The 18,944-nt window shown below is 43.0% G+C and overlaps 1 protein-coding gene across 4 annotated transcripts in view; it reads left to right on the top strand.

Moving 5' to 3' along the window:
* LOC110528350 (metabotropic glutamate receptor 2) overlaps positions 1-15,736 on the top strand; it is a 68,644-nt gene extending 52,908 nt beyond the window's left edge. For 2 of the 4 annotated variants that reach the window (XM_036983941.2, XM_090241690.1), the window contains exons 3-12: positions 1,514-1,783; positions 1,954-2,133; positions 2,347-2,737; positions 4,336-4,454; positions 4,645-4,809; positions 8,078-8,191; positions 8,321-8,752; positions 9,022-9,261; positions 14,312-14,507; positions 14,973-15,736. In XM_036983941.2, coding sequence (XP_036839836.1) covers positions 1,514-1,783; positions 1,954-2,133; positions 2,347-2,737; positions 4,336-4,454; positions 4,645-4,809; positions 8,078-8,191; positions 8,321-8,752; positions 9,022-9,261; positions 14,312-14,507; positions 14,973-15,058 — 2,193 coding nt within the window. In that variant the 3' untranslated portion in view covers positions 15,059-15,736. Of the gene's footprint in view, positions 1-1,513; positions 1,784-1,953; positions 2,134-2,346; positions 2,738-4,335; positions 4,455-4,644; positions 4,810-8,077; positions 8,192-8,320; positions 8,753-9,021; positions 9,262-14,311; positions 14,526-14,972 lie in introns of all 4 variants that reach the window. The other 2 variants (XM_090241689.1, XM_090241688.1) reach the window with 1 other exon arrangement.
* The last annotated feature ends 3,208 nt before the right edge of the window (positions 15,737-18,944 follow it).

Genomic DNA, 18,944 nt, shown 5'->3' with positions numbered 1-18,944 from the left:
TGGATGACTGACATTGTAGACAGGGTTGGTGATTGTGTGACATGTGAAAGGGGCATTGGCTGGTGACCTCTCTCTATCTACAATGTCAAACCCTCAGGTAGACAAAAATGGAGGTTTTAGAGTTAATTTCCTGCAATTCTACGCATTTTGCCATGGGCCCTAGCGGCTGCGGGGCCCTAAGTGGTCACTTATGTTGCTTATACCTGGAACCGGCCCTGTAGACAGCAGAAGCTTTTCAAAAGAGAATCCTCCGAGGTATAGAGATACAGTAGAGATGGACTGAAGATGCAGAGATAAAGAGAGAGACATTTTTGGACAGCAGAAGATTTTCTTAAGAGGGTCCTCTGAGGTGTAGAGATATTAAAGATTTATGCTAGTCGGCTAACCCAAATGGCACCCTATTCCCTATATAGTGCACTACTTTTGGCCAGAGCCAATTTAAAGGGAATAAGGTGCCACTTAGGAAGCAGTCATAGACACCTTTGGACTGGGGCTGAGGATCTGATATCACTCCCTGATAAATTAGCTCTGAAAACAGAGAGAATGGTGTGCTGTAGTTGTTTTGTTAGTTTACTTGTAAAATATGTGTGCCGGTTGAGATCACCTAACCGAAGGCGGGCACGTCTATCAATAATATCTCCTACAACCATACAGAGGCTGTAGCCATTGTCACTGTGTGAGTCATTTAAATGAGAACTATGATTATAGTCCGTGTGAATTTGACATGAGGAAGAAGCTCTCTTACGATGTTTAACACATGTAAGTGTAGGTGTTGAATGTCTGGGACTAGCTAACATAGTTTATACCTTCCTCTCTCTCTCTCTCTCTCTCTCTCTCTCGCTCTCTCTCTCTCTCTCTCTCTCTCTCTCTCTCTCTCTCTCTCTACTTTCCTTCCTTCCTTCCTCCCTCCCTCCCTCCATCCCCCTTCTTCCCTCCAACTCTTACCCTCCCTCCCCCACTTCCTCTCCCTCCCTTCCTCCCTCCCTCCAACTCTTACCCTCCCTCCCTCACTTCCTCTCCCTCCCTTCCTCCCTCCCCACTTCCTCTCTCCCTCACTCCCTCCCTCCCTCCCTCCCCACTTCCTCTCTCCCTCACTCCCTCCCTCCCTCCCTCACTTCCTCCCTCCCTCACTTCCTCTCTCCCTCGCTCCCTATCCGTCCTTCCCTCCCCCTCCCTCCCTCCCCCACTTCCTCTCTCCCTTGCTCCCTATCCGTCCCTCCCTCCCTCCCTCACTTCCTCTCTCCCTCGCTCCCTATCCGTCCTTCCTTCCCCCTCCCTCCCTCCCCCACTTCCTCTCTCCCTCGCTCCCTATTCGTCCTTCCCTCCCTCTCCCTCCCCCACTTCCTCGCTCCCTATCCCTCCCTCCTTCCCTCCCCCTCCCTCCCTCCCCCACTTCCTCTCTCCTTCGCTCCCTATCCGTCCTTCCCTCCCTCCCCCTCCCTCCCTCCCCCACTTCCTCTCTCCCTCGCTCCCTATCCGGCCCTCCCTCCCTCCCTCTCTCTTCCCTCACCAGGTTGCCAACCTCCTCCGCCTCTTCCAGATCCCTCAGATCAGCTATGCCTCCACCAGCGCCAAGCTCAGTGACAAGTCTCGCTATGACTACTTCGCCCGCACCGTGCCGCCTGATTTCTACCAGGCCAAGGCCATCGCTGAGATCCTGCGCTACTTCAACTGGACCTACGTGTCCACTGTGGCATCTGAGGGCGACTACGGCGAGACAGGCATCGATGCCTTCCAGCAGGAGGCCCGCGCCCGCCAAATCTGCATCGCCACCTCGGCTAAGGTCAGACGATTGTTATTTGTTTGTTCGCTGCTGTTGTTGTTGTTGTTGTCCCTGTCACAGCTAAATAATTAATACAGAGTAAATTATTCAATAGTGTTGAAGACTACTGTGTCTTGTTGTAACATGCAATAATTATAAGTTAGTACATAATTAATTTGTTGGTCAAACAGGTGAGCCGCTCGATGAACCGGTTCAGCTACGACCAGGTGATCCGCTCGCTGCAGCAGAAGTCCAACGCCAAGGTGGTCATCCTGTTCACACGCAGTGAGGATGCCAGAGAGCTGCTGGTGGCTGCCGCTCGCATGAACAGCACCTTCACTTGGGTGGCCAGCGATGGCTGGGGGGCGCAGGTAGGGTCTGGTAGTCCATTCAAAAATGGTTGATTCCCGATTCCCAAGCAATTATAGAACCAATTCCTGTATAATAATCGATTCCTGTCATTTTACTGCTGTTTCCGATAAAATGTCATGTTTTGTGACTGTGATGTTGGTAACTGCAGATGTAAGTTAAGTAAGAAATTTTGTTTTCATTCCAATTAATTATAAAATGTGAATGATTTTCAGGAGAGTGTGGTGAGGGGAAGCGAGACAGCAGCAGAGGGGGCCTTCACCATCGAGCTGGCCTCCTACCCCATCCGGGAGTTTGCAGACTACTTCACTAAGCTGAACCCTTACACTAACACACGGAACCCCTGGTTCAGAGAATTCTGGGAGCACCGCTTCGACTGTAGTCTCACAGAGCCTGGTTGTAGCGAACACAGTCTGCGGGATGGCAAGTTTGAGCAGGAGTCCAAGATCATGTTTGTAGTCAACGCGGTGTATGCTATGGCTCATGCCCTGCATAATATGAGGCAGGCGGTGTGCCTACCCAATGCCACCAAGATATGTGATGCCATGAAACCAGGCACCGGGAAGAGGTTCTATAGAGACTTCATCCTCAAGGCCAAGTTTGATGGTGAGTGAAGTGGTCAACAATAGAAATAGCGTAAATAGAAGGGGCCATCACCATGCTTGTAAATATTCCATAATGAGTGGACCGGTGGAGTGCACCCAATTGAGTGCTCCCAATTATGTGGGTAATGTAATTCAATTTTTATGGCCTTAACAGCCATATAAGGTCAGGTGACTTGATTACTGTCTATATAACAATGTTAGCCTATACTTCATTCACCACACAAGTTTAGATATACTATAGAATGAAACTATCTTTGCCACTCATAATGTTTATGAAATGTTTTATTCTTACTTTTCTTATTTTCAATGTGATAAGGGAAGCGCTCTGCAAGCAACTCAGAATCACAGAGTAATCCTATTATTACCCTGAGCCTCTCCTAGACTGATGTCTAAATATAATTGAGTATTACATTTTTTTATTTAATCATGAATATTGGCAAATTGGGGCAATTTGAAACAAATGCTAATCTGGATTGAGCATGAGATTGTTTTTTCAGTTGGTGTTGTGTCCCTGTGGAGTTGAGAAAGGTTTGGGGAAGATTCAATTTGCAGTGATAAAACATGAATTAACATCTATGGGATCATCAGTAACAAATAGAGACTGAGTAAGATGCTTAGCAAGCCACCTGCAGTATTTTGAGAACATGCCTCACGAATGGATGTTTGCATTAAAGGAATTCGTTAAAAAGAAGACTGATTCGATTGAAGGAAACTTTTACATAATATCTTCGATGAAGGAAACTTTTACATAACATCTTCGATGAAGGAAACTTTTACATAACATCTTCGATGAAGGAAACTTTTACATAACATCTTCGATGAAGGAAACTTTTACATAACATCTAAGTATGTGAGAATTTTTTTTTTTTACTATATATTAAAACTCAATATCTAACTAAAGAGGAGGGGTTTTTGTTCCTCTTAAATGTCATAATTTATATATTTCTGTTTCCCCTCGTCTGAAACCCTGAAGAAGGCATCACACCCTATAACAATAATAATAATAATAATAATAACAATATAGAAGCATTTCTGAAATCTATTTCCATTGTCCATGTCAGGTTGTGCGCTACTGGTATAGAAGTCAGGTGCAGGAGAGCAGAGAGTTGTGATCTACTGGTATAGAAGTCAGGAGCAGGAGAGCAGAGAGTTGTGATCAGGCTCACACTTTATTTGGCAGAAGCAACAACAGACGGACGCAACTGGTTAAAAAACCTCCAGCCAATGGCAAAAGTGAAAAGCGTGACAACAGTCAAAATAATGCAAATGTTTAACAATTAAACATACTTCGGGTTAAACACGGTACCCGGGGAAAAACCAGCCTGGCGCGTCACACAAAACACGTAACAAAACAATTCCACACAAAGACATTGGGGGGAACAGAGGGAATATATATGTAGTGTGATTAGGGAATGTAAACCAGGTGTGTGGGGAAACAAGACAAAACAAATGGAACAATGAAAAGTGGAGCGGCGATGGCTAAAATACCGGTTATGTCGACCGCCGAACGCCGCCCAAACAAAGAGAGGAGCCGACTTCGGTGGAAGTTGTGACAGTCCAAGACAAGATTATTATTATCTGCACTTCTGTTTCCCTCAGCTCCCTTCAGACCTGCGGACACGGAGAACATGGTGCGTTTCGACGCCTACGGAGACAGTCTGGGCCGCTACAACATCTTCCACTACCACAAAGAGGAGGATAAATACGTGTACAGGAAGGTATGTAGCTCTCCATCCAGGGGTGCTGTACTGCGGCTGACCGTGTGTGTGTGTGTGTGTGTGTGTGTGTGTGTGTGTGTGTGTGTGCACGCGCGCGCGCGCATGCATGCGTGCGTGTCTGCATTTGGGAAAAAGGCAGAAGACACATTTCTGTTTTAACCAAGTATCTCTCCTCTCCTGTTCTCTAAAGGTGGGCTACTGGGCCCAGGGCCTCATCCTAAACACCAGCCAGGTGCCATGGAGGGGCCCGGGCGAGGGGCCCCCCACCTCCCAGTGCAGCGACCCCTGTAGGAAGAACGAGGTGAAGAGCATGCAGCCTGGAGACGTGTGCTGCTGGATCTGCATCCCCTGCCAGGTAAGACATCCACAAGCAAGTAGAGAAGAGTGTAAGAGATTATTCTGTCATTGTGTAGTTTATCTTTTGTTAGTCAGTAGCTCACTTTGAGGGTGTGTTCCAGCCGGCACCATTCATTTCTGCCAGTTGAATATACACTACCTTATTTTTTTTCAAGTTTAAGTTTATGGTTAGGATAGGGCTGTTGCAGTGACCATGTTACCGCCACACTGGCAGTGATGAGTCATGACTGCAGTAAAATTAAGTGTGACCATTGAGTCACGGTAATATCCTTTTATGCACTCTGGGCATGCTTTGGTAGTACCCAACTTGCTAACTACCATCAGGTCCTAATGGCCTGGTACTCAGGGCTCTATTGTCCCTCCATCAGGTCCTAATGGCCTGGTACTCAGGGCTCTATTGTCCCTCTAACCACTCTGACATCAATGCAAATGCCTTTGAAAATCACATCAAACACATCAGAACAGTAGGCTTTTTCAGTTGTTCATATCAGTTGTTCACAGCTCCGCTTTGAAACCGAAGTAGCCTACAAAACAGATTGTCAGGAAAGTGCACGGCCTCCATTCGCTATTTAAGTTCGAATGGAGGCCCCTGCCACTGTTCCTGCCCATTTCATAATGGGCCATTCTCAATCTAAACTAATTTGATATATTAGTGAAGACAAGATTAAATTCAGAATAGTCTGATGGGTGAAAATATGATCACTTGATGCGAGAACAGCTGTGCAGCCTGTGGCAAGGAGCAAGCTTTTTTTTTTGTCACTTTCTAAAATCATCAAAAACCTATAGTCGCACCATGCAGCCCATATATGACATTCTAAATCATCAAAAACCTATAGTCGCACCATGCAGCCCATATATGACATTCTAAATCATCAAGAACCTATAGTCGCACCATGCAGCCCATATATGACATTCTAAATCATCAAAAACCTATAGTCGCACCATGCAGCCCATATATGACATTCTAAATCATCAAAAACCTATAGTCGCACCATGCAGCCCATATATGACATTCTAAATCATCAAAAACCTATAGTCGCACCATGCAGCCCATATATGACATTCTAAATCATCAAAAACCTAGTCGCACCATGCAGCCCATATATGACATTCTAAATCATCAAAAACCTATAGTCGCACCATGCAGCCCATATATGACATTCTAAATCATCAAAAACCTATAGTCGCACCATGCAGCCCATATATGACATTCTAAATCATCAAGAACCTATAGTCGCACCATGCAGCCCATATATGACATTCTAAATCATCAAAAACCTAGTCGCACCATGCAGCCCACATATGACATTCTAAATCATCAAAAACCTATAGTCGCACCATGCAGCCCATATATGACATTCTAAATCATCAAAAACCTATAGTCGCACCATGCAGCCCATATATGACATTCTAAATCATCAAAAACCTATAGTCGCACCATGCAGCCCATATATGACATTCTAAGGAATGCATCATTCACAACTAAAGTTGACAAATCACTCTAAATGGGACCTGTTTCAAATGATCACTTTTATGCTCAATTTAGCCACTTCATATGCTCACTCGTTCCATTCTATTTAATTCAGCTAAGTTCAATGATATTATTTTTACTATAGAATCAGATAAAACTAAGTAATGGCACCAGACTTCTAAGCATATCTTGTCTGCTAAATGAACACGCAAACAGAGTATGGCATGGAAAATAGCCAGTTAACATACAGTAGGCTAACTCATATTCTGTCTGTTCTTCTGAAATACATGTTCTTCATATCATATTGACTAATAAATAATATATTTATTGTGATGGTGTATATTAAATTGATTTATTAGACTTTTTTAAATGTAGATGTTCCAAAGGCGCTCATCAAATATTGTCGATAGTTACAGTGAGGGGAAAAAAGTATTTGATCCCCTGCTGATTTTGTACGTTTGCCCACTGACAAAAAAATGATCAGTCTATAATTTTAATGGTAGGTTTAGTTGACAAGGGACAAGATTGTAGAACTACACAAGGCTGGAATGGGCTACAAGACCATCGCCAAGCAGCTTGGTGAGAAGGTGACAACAGTTGGTGCGATTATTCGCAAATGGAAGAAACACAAAAGAACTGTCAATCTCCCTCGGCCTGGGGCTCCATGCAACATCTCACCTCATTGATTTGCAATGATCGTGAGAACGGTGAGGAATCAGCCCAGAACTACACGGGAGGATCTTGTCAATGATCTAAAGGCAGCTGGGACCATAGTCACCAAGAAAACAATTGGTAACACACTACGTCGTGAAGGACTGAAATCGTGCAGCGCCGGCAAGGTCCCCCTGCTCAAGAAAGCACATATACATGCCCGTCTGAAGTTTGCCAATGAACATCTGAATGATTCAGAGGACAACTGGGTGAAAGTGTTGTGGTCAGATGAGACCAAAATGGAGCTCTTTGGCATCAACTCGACTTGCCGTGTTTGGAGGAGGAGGAATGCTGCCTATGACCCCAAGAACACCATCCCCACTTTCAAACATGGAGGTGGAAACATTATGCTTTGGGGGTGTTTTTCTGCTAAGGGGACAGGACAACTTCACTGCATCAAAGGGACGATGGACGGGGCCATGTACCATCAAATCTTGGGTGAGAACCGCCTTCCCTCAGCCAGGGCATTGAAAATGGGTCGTGGATGGGTATTCCAGCATGACAATAATCCAAAAAACACGGCCAAGGCAACAAAGGAGTGGCTCAATAAGAAGCACATTAAGGTCCTGGAGTGGCCTAGCCAGTCTCCAGACCTTAGTCCCATAGAAAATCTGTGGACGGAGCTGAATTTTCGAGTTGCCAAACGTCAGCCTCAAAACCTTAATGACTTGGAGGAGATCTGCAAAGAGGAGTGGTACAAAATCCCTCCTGAGATGTGTGCAAACCTGGTGGCCAACTACAAGAAACGTCTGACCTCTGTGATTGCCAACAAGGGTTTTGCCACCAAGTACTAAGTCGTGTGTTGTAGAGGGTTCAAATACTTATTTCCCTCATTAAAATGCAAATCAATTTATAACATTTTTGACATGCGTTTCTCTGGATTATTTTGTTGTTATTCTGTCTCTCACTGTTCAAATAAACCTACCATTAAAATTATAGACTGATCATTTCTTTGTCAGTGGGCAAACGTACAAAATCAGCAGGGGATCAAATACTTTTTTCCCTCACTGTAGTTTAACAATAACTGAACATCTACAGTACAAACCATCTATTTGGGACTATACACTTCCTTTCCCCCTGCCAGCCCTACCAGTACCTGCTGGATGAGTTCACCTGTGCAGACTGTACCTTTGGACAGTGGCCCCAGGCCAACCTGACAGGCTGTTTCGACCTGCCAGAGGAGTACATCCGCTGGGAGGTACTGTCACTGTTTTCCCTCGCCCTCCTTTTGCTGCTATTTTCTTCCCTTTTAAAAAATACATCTGTAAAGTGTTTTGCAACTTATACATGTGAAATAACACTTTAAATAAACCTTGATTTGATTTAGGATGCCTGGGCTATTGGGCCGGTCACCATCTCCTGCCTGGGCATGTTGTGCACCCTCTCTGTGGTGGGCCTATTCTTCAAACACAACGACACCCCAGTGGTCAAAGCCAGCGGGCGGGAGCTGTCCTACATCCTCCTGCTGGGGGTCCTGATGTGCTACAGCATGACCTTCATCTACATCGCCAAGCCCTCCACGGCTGTGTGTACCCTACGTCGACTCGGCCTGGGTACCTCCTTTGCCGTGTGCTACTCGGCGCTCCTCACCAAGACCAACCGCATTGCGCGGATTTTCAGCGGGGTGAAGGACGGGGCCACGCGGCCAAGGTTCATCAGCCCGGCCTCCCAGGTGGCTATCTGTGGTGGGCTGATCTCCTGTCAGCTCCTGGTGGCCTTGGTCTGGCTCCTGGTGGAGATGCCTGGCGTCAGGAAGGAGGTGGGTGTAACAGAGTTGGATTCCTAACCCCCAGCCTGAAATGTTTCCACTCATGCTGTCAAATCATTTGCTTTTCTATAGAGTAATAAGGCATTGTCAAGTGGGCGGTCATGTGTGTTTGCAAGGCGGGGACGGAAGTTATTCTGTTAAGCAAGCACAATGACAGTGACGCTTGTCACAAGAACATAGAGATATAATACTTTTCTATATTAATACTGTTCACTGCTCAATATATCTAATACTATTCTATTCTATTTAATTATATGGAGGTGAGCCCCGAGAGGAGGGATATAGTCACCCTGAAGTGCAACAGCAAGGACTCCAGCATGCTGGCTGCTCTGGCCTACAACTGCATCCTCATCGTCCTCTGCACGGTCTATGCCTTCAAGACCAGGAAATGCCCCGAGAACTTCAACGAGGCCAAGTTCATTGGGTTCACCATGTACACCACCTGTATCATCTGGCTGGCCTTCCAGCCCATCTTCTACGTAACGGCCAGCGACTACAGGGTGAGTGGGAATAATAGACTCCAATTAGGTTTGTAAAAATGCTGGTAACTTTTCCAAAAGGTCCAGGTTTTCCAGAAATCCCGGTTGGAGGTTTTCGGATTTCCTGCTTATTCCCTCCAGAGTTCAATAATCTTCTAACCAGGATTTTGGACAACTTGGGAATTTTAGGAAAGTTACCGTAATTTATGCAACCCCAACTCCAATATATTGTAATGAAATGAGGGACTAGAATGAGTTAATTGTGCTTATCAACACAAGGGTCAGTACGATATGAATGACAGTGGGTGTCTTTTCTCCCAGATCATTATTTTTAAAATCTATAAGTCCTTGAATGTGTCATAGCTTACCAAAGGATCTAGGTGACATACATACATTCCTTTTGATCATCACCTTCCTCTGAGTTTCATCAAAGGACTGTATTTCTTTTCATGTGTCGTAGAGATGCTTTAAAGACAAGAACAAAGACACTGGAGATAGAGATACCCAGTCTTGATTATGTGGGCGTTAAACCCCAGTCTGTATAGTTGCATCGACTGTTACTGAGAAGACAAAGACATTCTCCAAATTATTTTCTGTATCTAATCTAAAACTGCAGTATTGCCATTGTAATACCTTTTATTACGATTTGAAAAGTAATTATGTTTTTCTCTCTTCTAATGTCGACAGTGAAATGTGCAGGAGATTCAACCAGGGCATTTTGATAGGAAGACTCTTGTTCCCAATGTCCCTTTTCTAATAAGGCATTTAGAAAGGAAGACTTGTTCCCAGCGTCCCTCTTCTGCAGTGGCTTGTGAAAGTAATCAACCCCCCTAGCATTTTTCCTATTTTGTTGCCTTACAACCTGGAATTAAAATGGATTTTTGGGGGGTTTTGTATCATTTGATTTACACAACAGGCCTACCACTTTGAAGATGCAAAATATTTTTTTATTGTGAGACAAACAAGAAATAAGACAAAAGCAGAACCTGAGCGTACATAACTATTCACCACCTCTCCAAAAGTCAATACTTTGTAGAGCCACCTTTTGCAGCAAATACAGCTGCAAAACTCTTGGGGTATGTCTCTAAAAGCTTGGCACATCTAGCCACTGGGATTTTTGCCCATTCTTCAAGGCAAAACTGCTCCAGCTCCTTCAAGTTGGATGGGTTCCGCTGGTGTACAGCAATCTTTAAGTCATACCACAGATTCTCAATTGGATTGAGGTCTGGGCTTTGACTAGGCTATTCCAAGACATGTAAATGTTTACCCTTAAACCACTTGAATGTTGCTTTAGCAGTATGCTTAGGGTCATTGTCCTGCTGGAAGGTGAACCACCGTCCCAGTCACACATTTCTGGAAGATTGAAACAGGTTTCCCTCAAGAAGTTCCCTGTATTTAGCGCCATCCATCATTCCTTCAATTCTGACCAGTTTCCCAGGCCTTGCATTTGAAAAACATCCCCACAGCATGATGCTGCCACCACCATGCTTGGTGTTCTCAGGGTGATGAGAGATGTTGGGTTTGCGCCAGACATAGAGTTTTCCTTGATGGCCAAAAAGCTCAATTTTAGTCTTATCTGACCAGAGTACCTTCTTCCATATGTTTGGGGAGTCTCCCACAAGCTTTGGGGAGTCTCCCACATGTTTGCTTAATTTTTCTTTAAGCAATAGCTTTTTTCTGGCCACTCTTCCGTAAAGCCCAGCTCTATGGAGTGTATGGCTTAAAGTGGTCCTATGGACAGATGCTCCAATCTCCGCTGTGGAGCTTTGCAGCTCCTTCAGGGTTATCTTTGGTCTCTTTGTTGTCTCTCTGATTAATGCCTTCCTTGCCTGGTCCATGAGATTTGGTGGGCAGCCCTCTCTTGGCAGGTTTGTTGTGGTGTCATATTCTTTCCATTTTTTAATAATGGATTTAATCGTGCTCCGTGGGATTTTCAAAGTTTCTGATATTTTTTTTATAGCCCAACCCTGATCTGTACTTCTTCACAACTTTGTCCCTGACCTGTTTGGAGAGCTCCTTGGTCTTCATGGTGCCGCTTGCTTGGTTGTGCCCCTTGCTTAGTGGTGTTGCCAACTCTGGGGCCTTTCAGAACAGTTGTGTATATATACTGAGATCATGTGACAGATCATGTGACACTTAGATTACACACAGGTGGACTTTACTTAACCAATTATGTGACTTCTGAAGGTAATTGGTTGCACCAGATCTTATTTCGGGGCTTCATAGCAAAGGGGGTGAATACATATGCCACCACTTTTTATTTATGTATTTATTTATTACATTTTATGAAACAAGTTATTTTTTTCATTTCACTTCACCAATTTGGACTATTTTGTGTATGTTCATTACATGATATCCGCGAGACTTCCGGGAAAGCTTGCGAAAAAGACCAAACAGACCAGTTTGAGAAGTCAGAGAGAAGTGAAAATGATTCCTTAGTTGTTAATGTTCTGGAAATCTAAAGGCACAACCTAGATTTGAGCCAATGTCTTAAGTAGTTGAACATATTACTCCAACCATGTGAAAGGGACAAACTGACACATTTTCATTTTTGTCCAAAACATCTTTATAAATCGAAAGGCTTGCACATGCACAGTTCGGCGTGAGATGCCTGTTAGACCGATGACTTGTTTCTATGCATGAGCTTAGCTTGCCAACGTTGCCATCTCATCATCGCCAACAAGCGTGATCTGAGGTTTCTATTGGAGAAGCAGTTTTATCTTCAAACTGCACTGTCTTTGATTGGAAGACTCTTGTTCTTAGCATCCCTCTACTAAAATGGCATTTAGATAGGAAGACTAATCTAATACTGCTGCAGCTTAGTTTTCTGTTCTCAGGTTAGATCAGTTCGAAGGAGGGAATAGAGGGATGGAGGGATGGGAGCTGGGCTTTTCAGGGCCTAATGCTTAGATTGTCTAAGATTAATGATAGTCATCAAGAGACAAGCTTAGCATCCACATTTTTTTTTACTGTTAAACAAAAAACACCCAGATGATGAGCCCTATATGACACCACATCATAGCCTAACAGGATAGATTGTTTACTGTACTGTATATATCTGTATAAAAATATACACTACATGGCCAAAAGTATGTGCACACCTGCTTGTCGAACATCTCATTCCAAACTCATGGGCATTAATGTGTAGTTGGTCCCCCATTTGCTGCTTTAACAGCCTCCACTCTTCTGGGAAGGCTTTCCACTAGATGTTGGAACATTGCTGCGGGGATTTGCTTCCATTCAGCCACAACAGAATTAGTGATGTCGGGCACTGATGTTGGATGATTAGGCCTGGCTAATTAAGATTTGCCTTTACTGGAACTAAGTGGCCTAGCCCAAACCATGCAAAACAGCACCAAACCATTATTCCTCCTCCCCCAAACTTTACAGTTGGCACTAGGCATTCGGGCAAGATAGCATTCTTCTGGCATCCGCCAAACTCAGATTAGTTTGTCGGACAAGCTGATGCTTGGCATTGTGTATGGTGATCTTAGGCTTGTGTGCAGCTGCTCGGCCATGGAAACCCATTTCACGAAGCTCCCAACAAACAGTTCTTGTGCTGACGTTGCTTCCAAAGGCAGTTTGGAACTCGGCAATGACTGTTGCCACCGAGAACAGACAATTTTTATGTGCTACGCGCTTCAGTACTCGGCAGTCCTGTTCTGTGAGCTTGTGTGGCCTACCACTTCACGGCTGAGCCGTTGTTGCTCCTAGACATTTCCACTTCACAATAACAGCACTTACAGTTGACTGGGGCAGCTCTAGCAGGGCAGAAATTTAACAAACTGACTTGTTGGAAAGCTGGTGTCCTATGACGGTGCCACTTTGAAAGTCACTGAGGTCTTCCGTGCGGACCATTCTACTGCCATTGTTTGGTTAAGGAGATTGCATGGCTGTGTGCTCGATTTTATACACCTGTCAGAAACGGATGTGGAAGAAATAGCCGAATCCACTCATTTGAAGGGGTGTCCACATATGTTTGGGCATGAAGAATAGCTTCAAGGCCCACATAGGGCTTTAACCACCTTGCGTCAGGCCTATGAAGCCTTTGTTGCCATGTAAGCAAGATAAAGAGAGACAATGTGTATAAAACGGACAAAACAGTTTAGTCCAGGGTGTATTATAACTGTGACCCAAGGCTGAATCTAGTCTAGTGTAATGCCTGTCCGGATTCTGTTGGTGTGCCACTGGGAGAGAGTAAGGGGTAGAATCACATTGGCCATGCATTATGAGCTTCCCCAGGACATCTCCTTATCATCTCAACGGTGCTTTATCCATCTACTAGCAAAAAACCTTTGAGAAAAATAAATGTCAACACTAGCAATACCTGAGTTGAAAGAGAAACATTTGAGAAAGGGTTGTGAAAGGAGTGACAGGCTGAACGAATGAACAGTATAATAATGTGTACATATTGAATATAGATGATTAGTGTTCATGTTGGAGCTGTGGTAGACACATTTTTGGCTCTGCAACAGAAACCTTGATGCTTTGATCTCTGTTTGTGTGCCATTAAAAATACCAGCAGTTGGGCTGGGCTTCCTGCATTTTAAATATGGTTTAGATAAAACATTGCAGAGATATTCTCACATGAAAAACAAGCTGCCTTGTTCATTCAATTGTGATGAACCTGGAGTCTCCCAGATGGACATTCATTATTTCAGCCAGTGCTTCCAGCAATATTTACATTACATTTTAGTAATTTAGCAGACGCTCTTATCCAGAGTAACTTGAAATTAGTGAATTCAGAATTCATCTTAAGATAACTAGACAACAACAACTTAAGATAATGAGACAACAACACATCACAATCGTATCAAGTACATTTTCTCTCAACAAAATATTTCTAAGCAAAGTTAGTAGGAAATAACATGCATTTTCTAGTTTTCCTCGCTCTCTCCTGCTTTCTCCTTCCCGTTCTCTCACTTCTCTCAAACTCAAGGCTATTGATTTAATCTAGTACTAGTCCTGTCAGTCCGAGTGGCTCTGTGGTGCTGGCTGGGCTGCCTCAAAATGTCCAGTGAGTCCCGTTCACTCTAACCCAACCTCCTCTCTCTCCCTCTACCCCATACAGGTTCAGACAACCACCATGTGCATCTCTGTCAGTCTGAGTGGATCAGTGGTGCTGGGCTGTCTCTTTGCTCCTAAGGTCCACATCATCCTATTCCAGCCCCAGAAGAATGTGACAACGCTGAGAGTGGCTGCCAACCGTTTTGGGGCCACAGTCAAATCAGCATCGGCGTCTGACCCCAGCTCTAGCTGCTGGAAAGGTAACGTCTCTATCACTGGTAAATGGGTTTTTAGCTTTTTGTAAACAACCATTAACATTTATTTTTGTCATCACATATAAATCGTACAATCAGCTAAATATTTCAGTCATTTTTGGTGAGCCATCAACTGAAACATACTGCACATCTACTGCTATTTATGATTTCATTATATTCAGATTATATTGATATTTGTACTGCACTGTTGAGGGAACTTGCAAGTAAGCATTTTGCTTCATCGTTGATACCTGTTGTAAACCCTGTGTGACGAGTCTGTTGTGTTTGCCATACTATAGGCCTATGGAAAAATAGAACACCACAAAATTCTCTCAAAAACAGATCCCTTGGTTCAATATTTTTTTGCTTTAATCAATGTGAAAAACGAAGTCATACCTACACTTTATAACTAGTCTGTTAATTTGGTATTTAATTGAAAATATGTTACCCTCTATTCTCGTTCTTTTCCAGCATCAGCCTCTACCAGTGTGCCAACAGCGGTAACAACAGTCTGTAACGGTCGTGAGGTAGTGGACTCCACTACGTCCTCTTTGTGAAGAAGGTTGAGCTGCTTGTATCATTCCTCTGTCCTGAGAACAACACAAATCACAATTCCATCCAAATTCATCCCCTCTTGTACAAAACAAGGCTGCTGTCATATCTAAGTCCCATTTACAGTAGAGACCAGTAGAGTCTGTCTATTCGGACAGAGGGAGGCCAGGATGCACTTAACTGTGAAAGCTAAATAATGTGACTATACTTAGGAGTGTGACGTAATGTAGGACTGTAAAGCATTTTTGTATAGATTTAACAGTATGTGATTGATTTGACTTGGTTTCAAGATAGACTCGTGGTTGAATGTACTGCTGTATGCCTTGCTGTCAGTACAGAGAATCAGTCTTATGAATGAGGTGGTTCATGTGAAGCGATCATGGTGTCATAACAAAAGGTTGATCTTATCTTGTCCTTACAGTGCTGTGAATGCGATATCAAAATATTATTTTTCTTTTTGACTAGAATATTAATACATAACACTTATTGAATTAATTTGACCCCTTGTTTTTAAACTACATTTGAATGATATGAGATGAACCATAGTGAAAGTGATGATTAAAAACTAGCCTACTATCAGTATTAAGGACAATGTTTTAATGTAGACTTCGGTGAACCAGTTTGTGCTTTCTTGTAATTTATGTAAATAAATGGTGTTATTTTTTAATTATTAAAACATAAAATGCTATTGTGTATTTTGTTCAGAGAAGTCTCTAGGCAGTTTTGGTGGTAGCTCGACAGGATGGATTAAAGCAATCATTGCCGATGGGTATTTGTGCATACACCAAGCGTTCCGGGAAGAAGCAGTCTACACTAGTGTTTCTCAACCTCATTTTTGCCAGGGACTGGCAAGCTCGGGTCCTTCCTCATTTGGGGACTGCTTAAATTACAACTAGCAATGGACTAAATCAGTGTTATTAGCTAACCGTCTCAGACACCAGTGAACATCATCCCTGCCCAGGGACCTAGAGAAACATTGCACCCAATCTGTTTGAAATGACTATTGGATGTAACATCTACATATTCTCTCTCTCAGTGGTTTCTGAGACAGCACCAATGAACTGTAGAAGAACAGCTAGCTTGTCTTAATCACCTCACATTTCTTCTCCTTTCCTTAACCCGTGTGGTGATCATGTTTTTGTTATTCACCCAATGTTCGCAGGTCTGATGGATATATGTAAAAATACTTAGTTGACATATCAATTATATAAATTATGTGTACTGTGTCTTTTTGTCCTTCTTGGGTCCACACACATGGCAGCGCTTCTTGTTGCTACCGGTTGCAATCTATAATTATGAAAACACTTAGTTCAGGAATTTTACTAACATCTCACTCACTCATATATATATATAGTTACAGCAGGCTAAGGTAGGAGAGTCAGACACATGCAACAACAACACTCATACTTACTTCAGGTATTGGAGTTGTTGGTTCTGTGGGTCGGGTGGATAGGGCACCAGCATCCTGCTCCTGAACCTTCCTCACGATGGCTGCTGGGGTTCTTGGGATATGTTGCCTCCTCTGGATTTGAGGTCTTACCAATGCCTTGCCCAGCTCCTCGAGAAAGAGCTGTCTACTCTGGACCTTCCCTCTGTTCCAATCTGTGTTCAACGCCACCCAGATGACAAACGCATTGTACACCGAGATGTCCAACATGTTGAAGAATATCACAAGTGGACAGCTTAGGGTTCTTCTTTTGCAGCTGTAACCAGTCCCCAGCTTGTCTAAACTGTCCATCCCTCCTGTTGTGGCATTGTAATCCATTTCTTTTTTTTATGTTCCTGCCCACAGAATCTCCCATTCTTATGCAGTGTACTCATGAGTACCACATTTTTGCCTTTCTTTGGCATGTAGGACACTAGGGATGTGTCAGCTGTGAACACAAACTTAGAGGGATTGATAGGCCTGTTCTGTGTATTCAACAGCTAAGGCGGGAACTCTGGCTTGTTTTTTCGTACTGTTCCTACCATCGTCAGCTTCCTGTTGAGGAGCTCCTGTCCCAGGTTGGGTGAAGAGACTTTGTTGCACGGAAAAGTTCTATTCCAGTTTCAGCGTTCCATTCTCACTGATTATTAACGCCTATTAGCAATGCCTATTAAAAATCTAGTGTTGTTTTAAAGCCCTATGGTCGGAGTGGTGACTGCTGGCTACATGGCATCAGGCCAATCTATCAAAGTAAACTTAGGTGTCATTTTAGGAGTTTCAGAAGTTTACTGATGCAAAAGCTGTTAGAAGCATTTCATTTTCAAATAGCCAAATCTCAGGGGATTCCTCGATCAACATCCCACAAGCTGTGTAGCTGACAGCTAGACATGCCAAGGGCCGATCCCGATTTAGGAATTTATGCCTTTCCTACACACATTGTCACCTAACGCGCTCTGCAGGAGTGGCTACCTTGCGTGCTCTAAATACATTTCTTTCAACTGCTGAAAATCCTCCCACTTGGGGAGTTTTCATTCATTTTTGGTACATTTATCTTAAGACATCCCTTTAAATACAGTGCACTTTTTAGTTTTAGTTTGACAGACTAGAATATCGAGAGAACGGTTCAGAATATTAGCGATCAATGGAAGAAAGCCTTTTAAATATATATGTTTATTGGTCTCCATTTCAGCACCAACTGGTAGATTTAAAAATAAATATTTAGATTTAGGAAATTATTTATGAATCATAAAAAACAGGTTTGGAGAGCCTTTACAGATGAAAGAAAAAGGTGGTTTGATTCATTCTGAAAATTGCCACATTCAGAATATTCGTGTACCAATCAAACATTTGGACACACCTACTCATTCATGGGTTTTTTCCTTATTTTCTTAATTGTAGAATAATAGTGAAGACATCAAAACTATGAAAAAACACATATGGAATCATGTAGTAACCAAAAAAGGGTTAAACGAATGTGCAAGCTGTCATCAAGGCAAAGGGTGGCTACTTAGAATAATCTAAAATATATGATATATATCTTGATTTGTTTAATACTTTTTTGGTTACCACATGATTACATATGTGTTATTTCATCATTTTGATGTCTTCACTAATATTCTACAATGTAGAAAAAATAAAGAAAAACTTGACTGGTACGGTAGAATTATATTAGGGAGAACAGTGTACAATAGTAGGCTATACCTTAGTCTATTGCCTGCACTGACCATGGAACTGTATGATGACAACCAAGTACTGAGCTATGTGTCAGTTTCACACTGTTATGGTTTGGTCTGCTCTCCACTCCACAACGATTTAATTAGTCTACATTTCTTTATATTATCAACTGTTACTAACAATCCTCAGAAACAATCACACAGATGTGACTGTGTTTACAGAAATAGCAAATGAAGGTAAACTAAACAATGTAATAATAATGTAGGCTATACAAACTGAACGGAAATAACAGTAAATTGGCAGTTGAATATGTGGTTATGGTCGATATTGTTAGTGACTAATATTAAACATGATAGAAATAGGACAGAGAAAGTCAGGGTAGCCTATAATTAAGATATTTTACAGTGTCCATTCCTGCAAGTTAAGGCCGTACAATGTAAATGGCACAACATTTCCTATACTTTACTGTGGTTAAGTTGATATGCTTCAGTTTTCTCCCATATGACTGGTTTTACATTTTTTTTTTTTTTTTTTACCTTTATTTAACCAGGCAAGTCAGTTAAGAACAAATTCTTATTTTCAATGGCGGCCTAGGAACAGTGGGTTAACTGCCTGTTCAGGGGCAGAACGACAGATTTGTACCTTGTCAGCTCGGGGGTTTGAACTTGCAACCTTCCGGTTACTAGTCCAACGCTCTAACCACTAGGCTACCCTGCCGCCCCATTTGTCTCCAGCAGTGGTGTAAAGTACTTAAGGAAAAATACTTTAAAGTACTTAAGTAGTTTTTAGGG

The sequence above is a fragment of the Oncorhynchus mykiss genome, chromosome 7, assembly GCF_057628025.1.
Source record: "Oncorhynchus mykiss isolate SJ-2025 chromosome 7, ASM5762802v1, whole genome shotgun sequence".
In the NCBI taxonomy this organism is placed as follows: Eukaryota; Metazoa; Chordata; class Actinopteri; order Salmoniformes; family Salmonidae; genus Oncorhynchus; species Oncorhynchus mykiss.
This window is presented reverse-complemented; position numbering and strand designations above follow the sequence as displayed.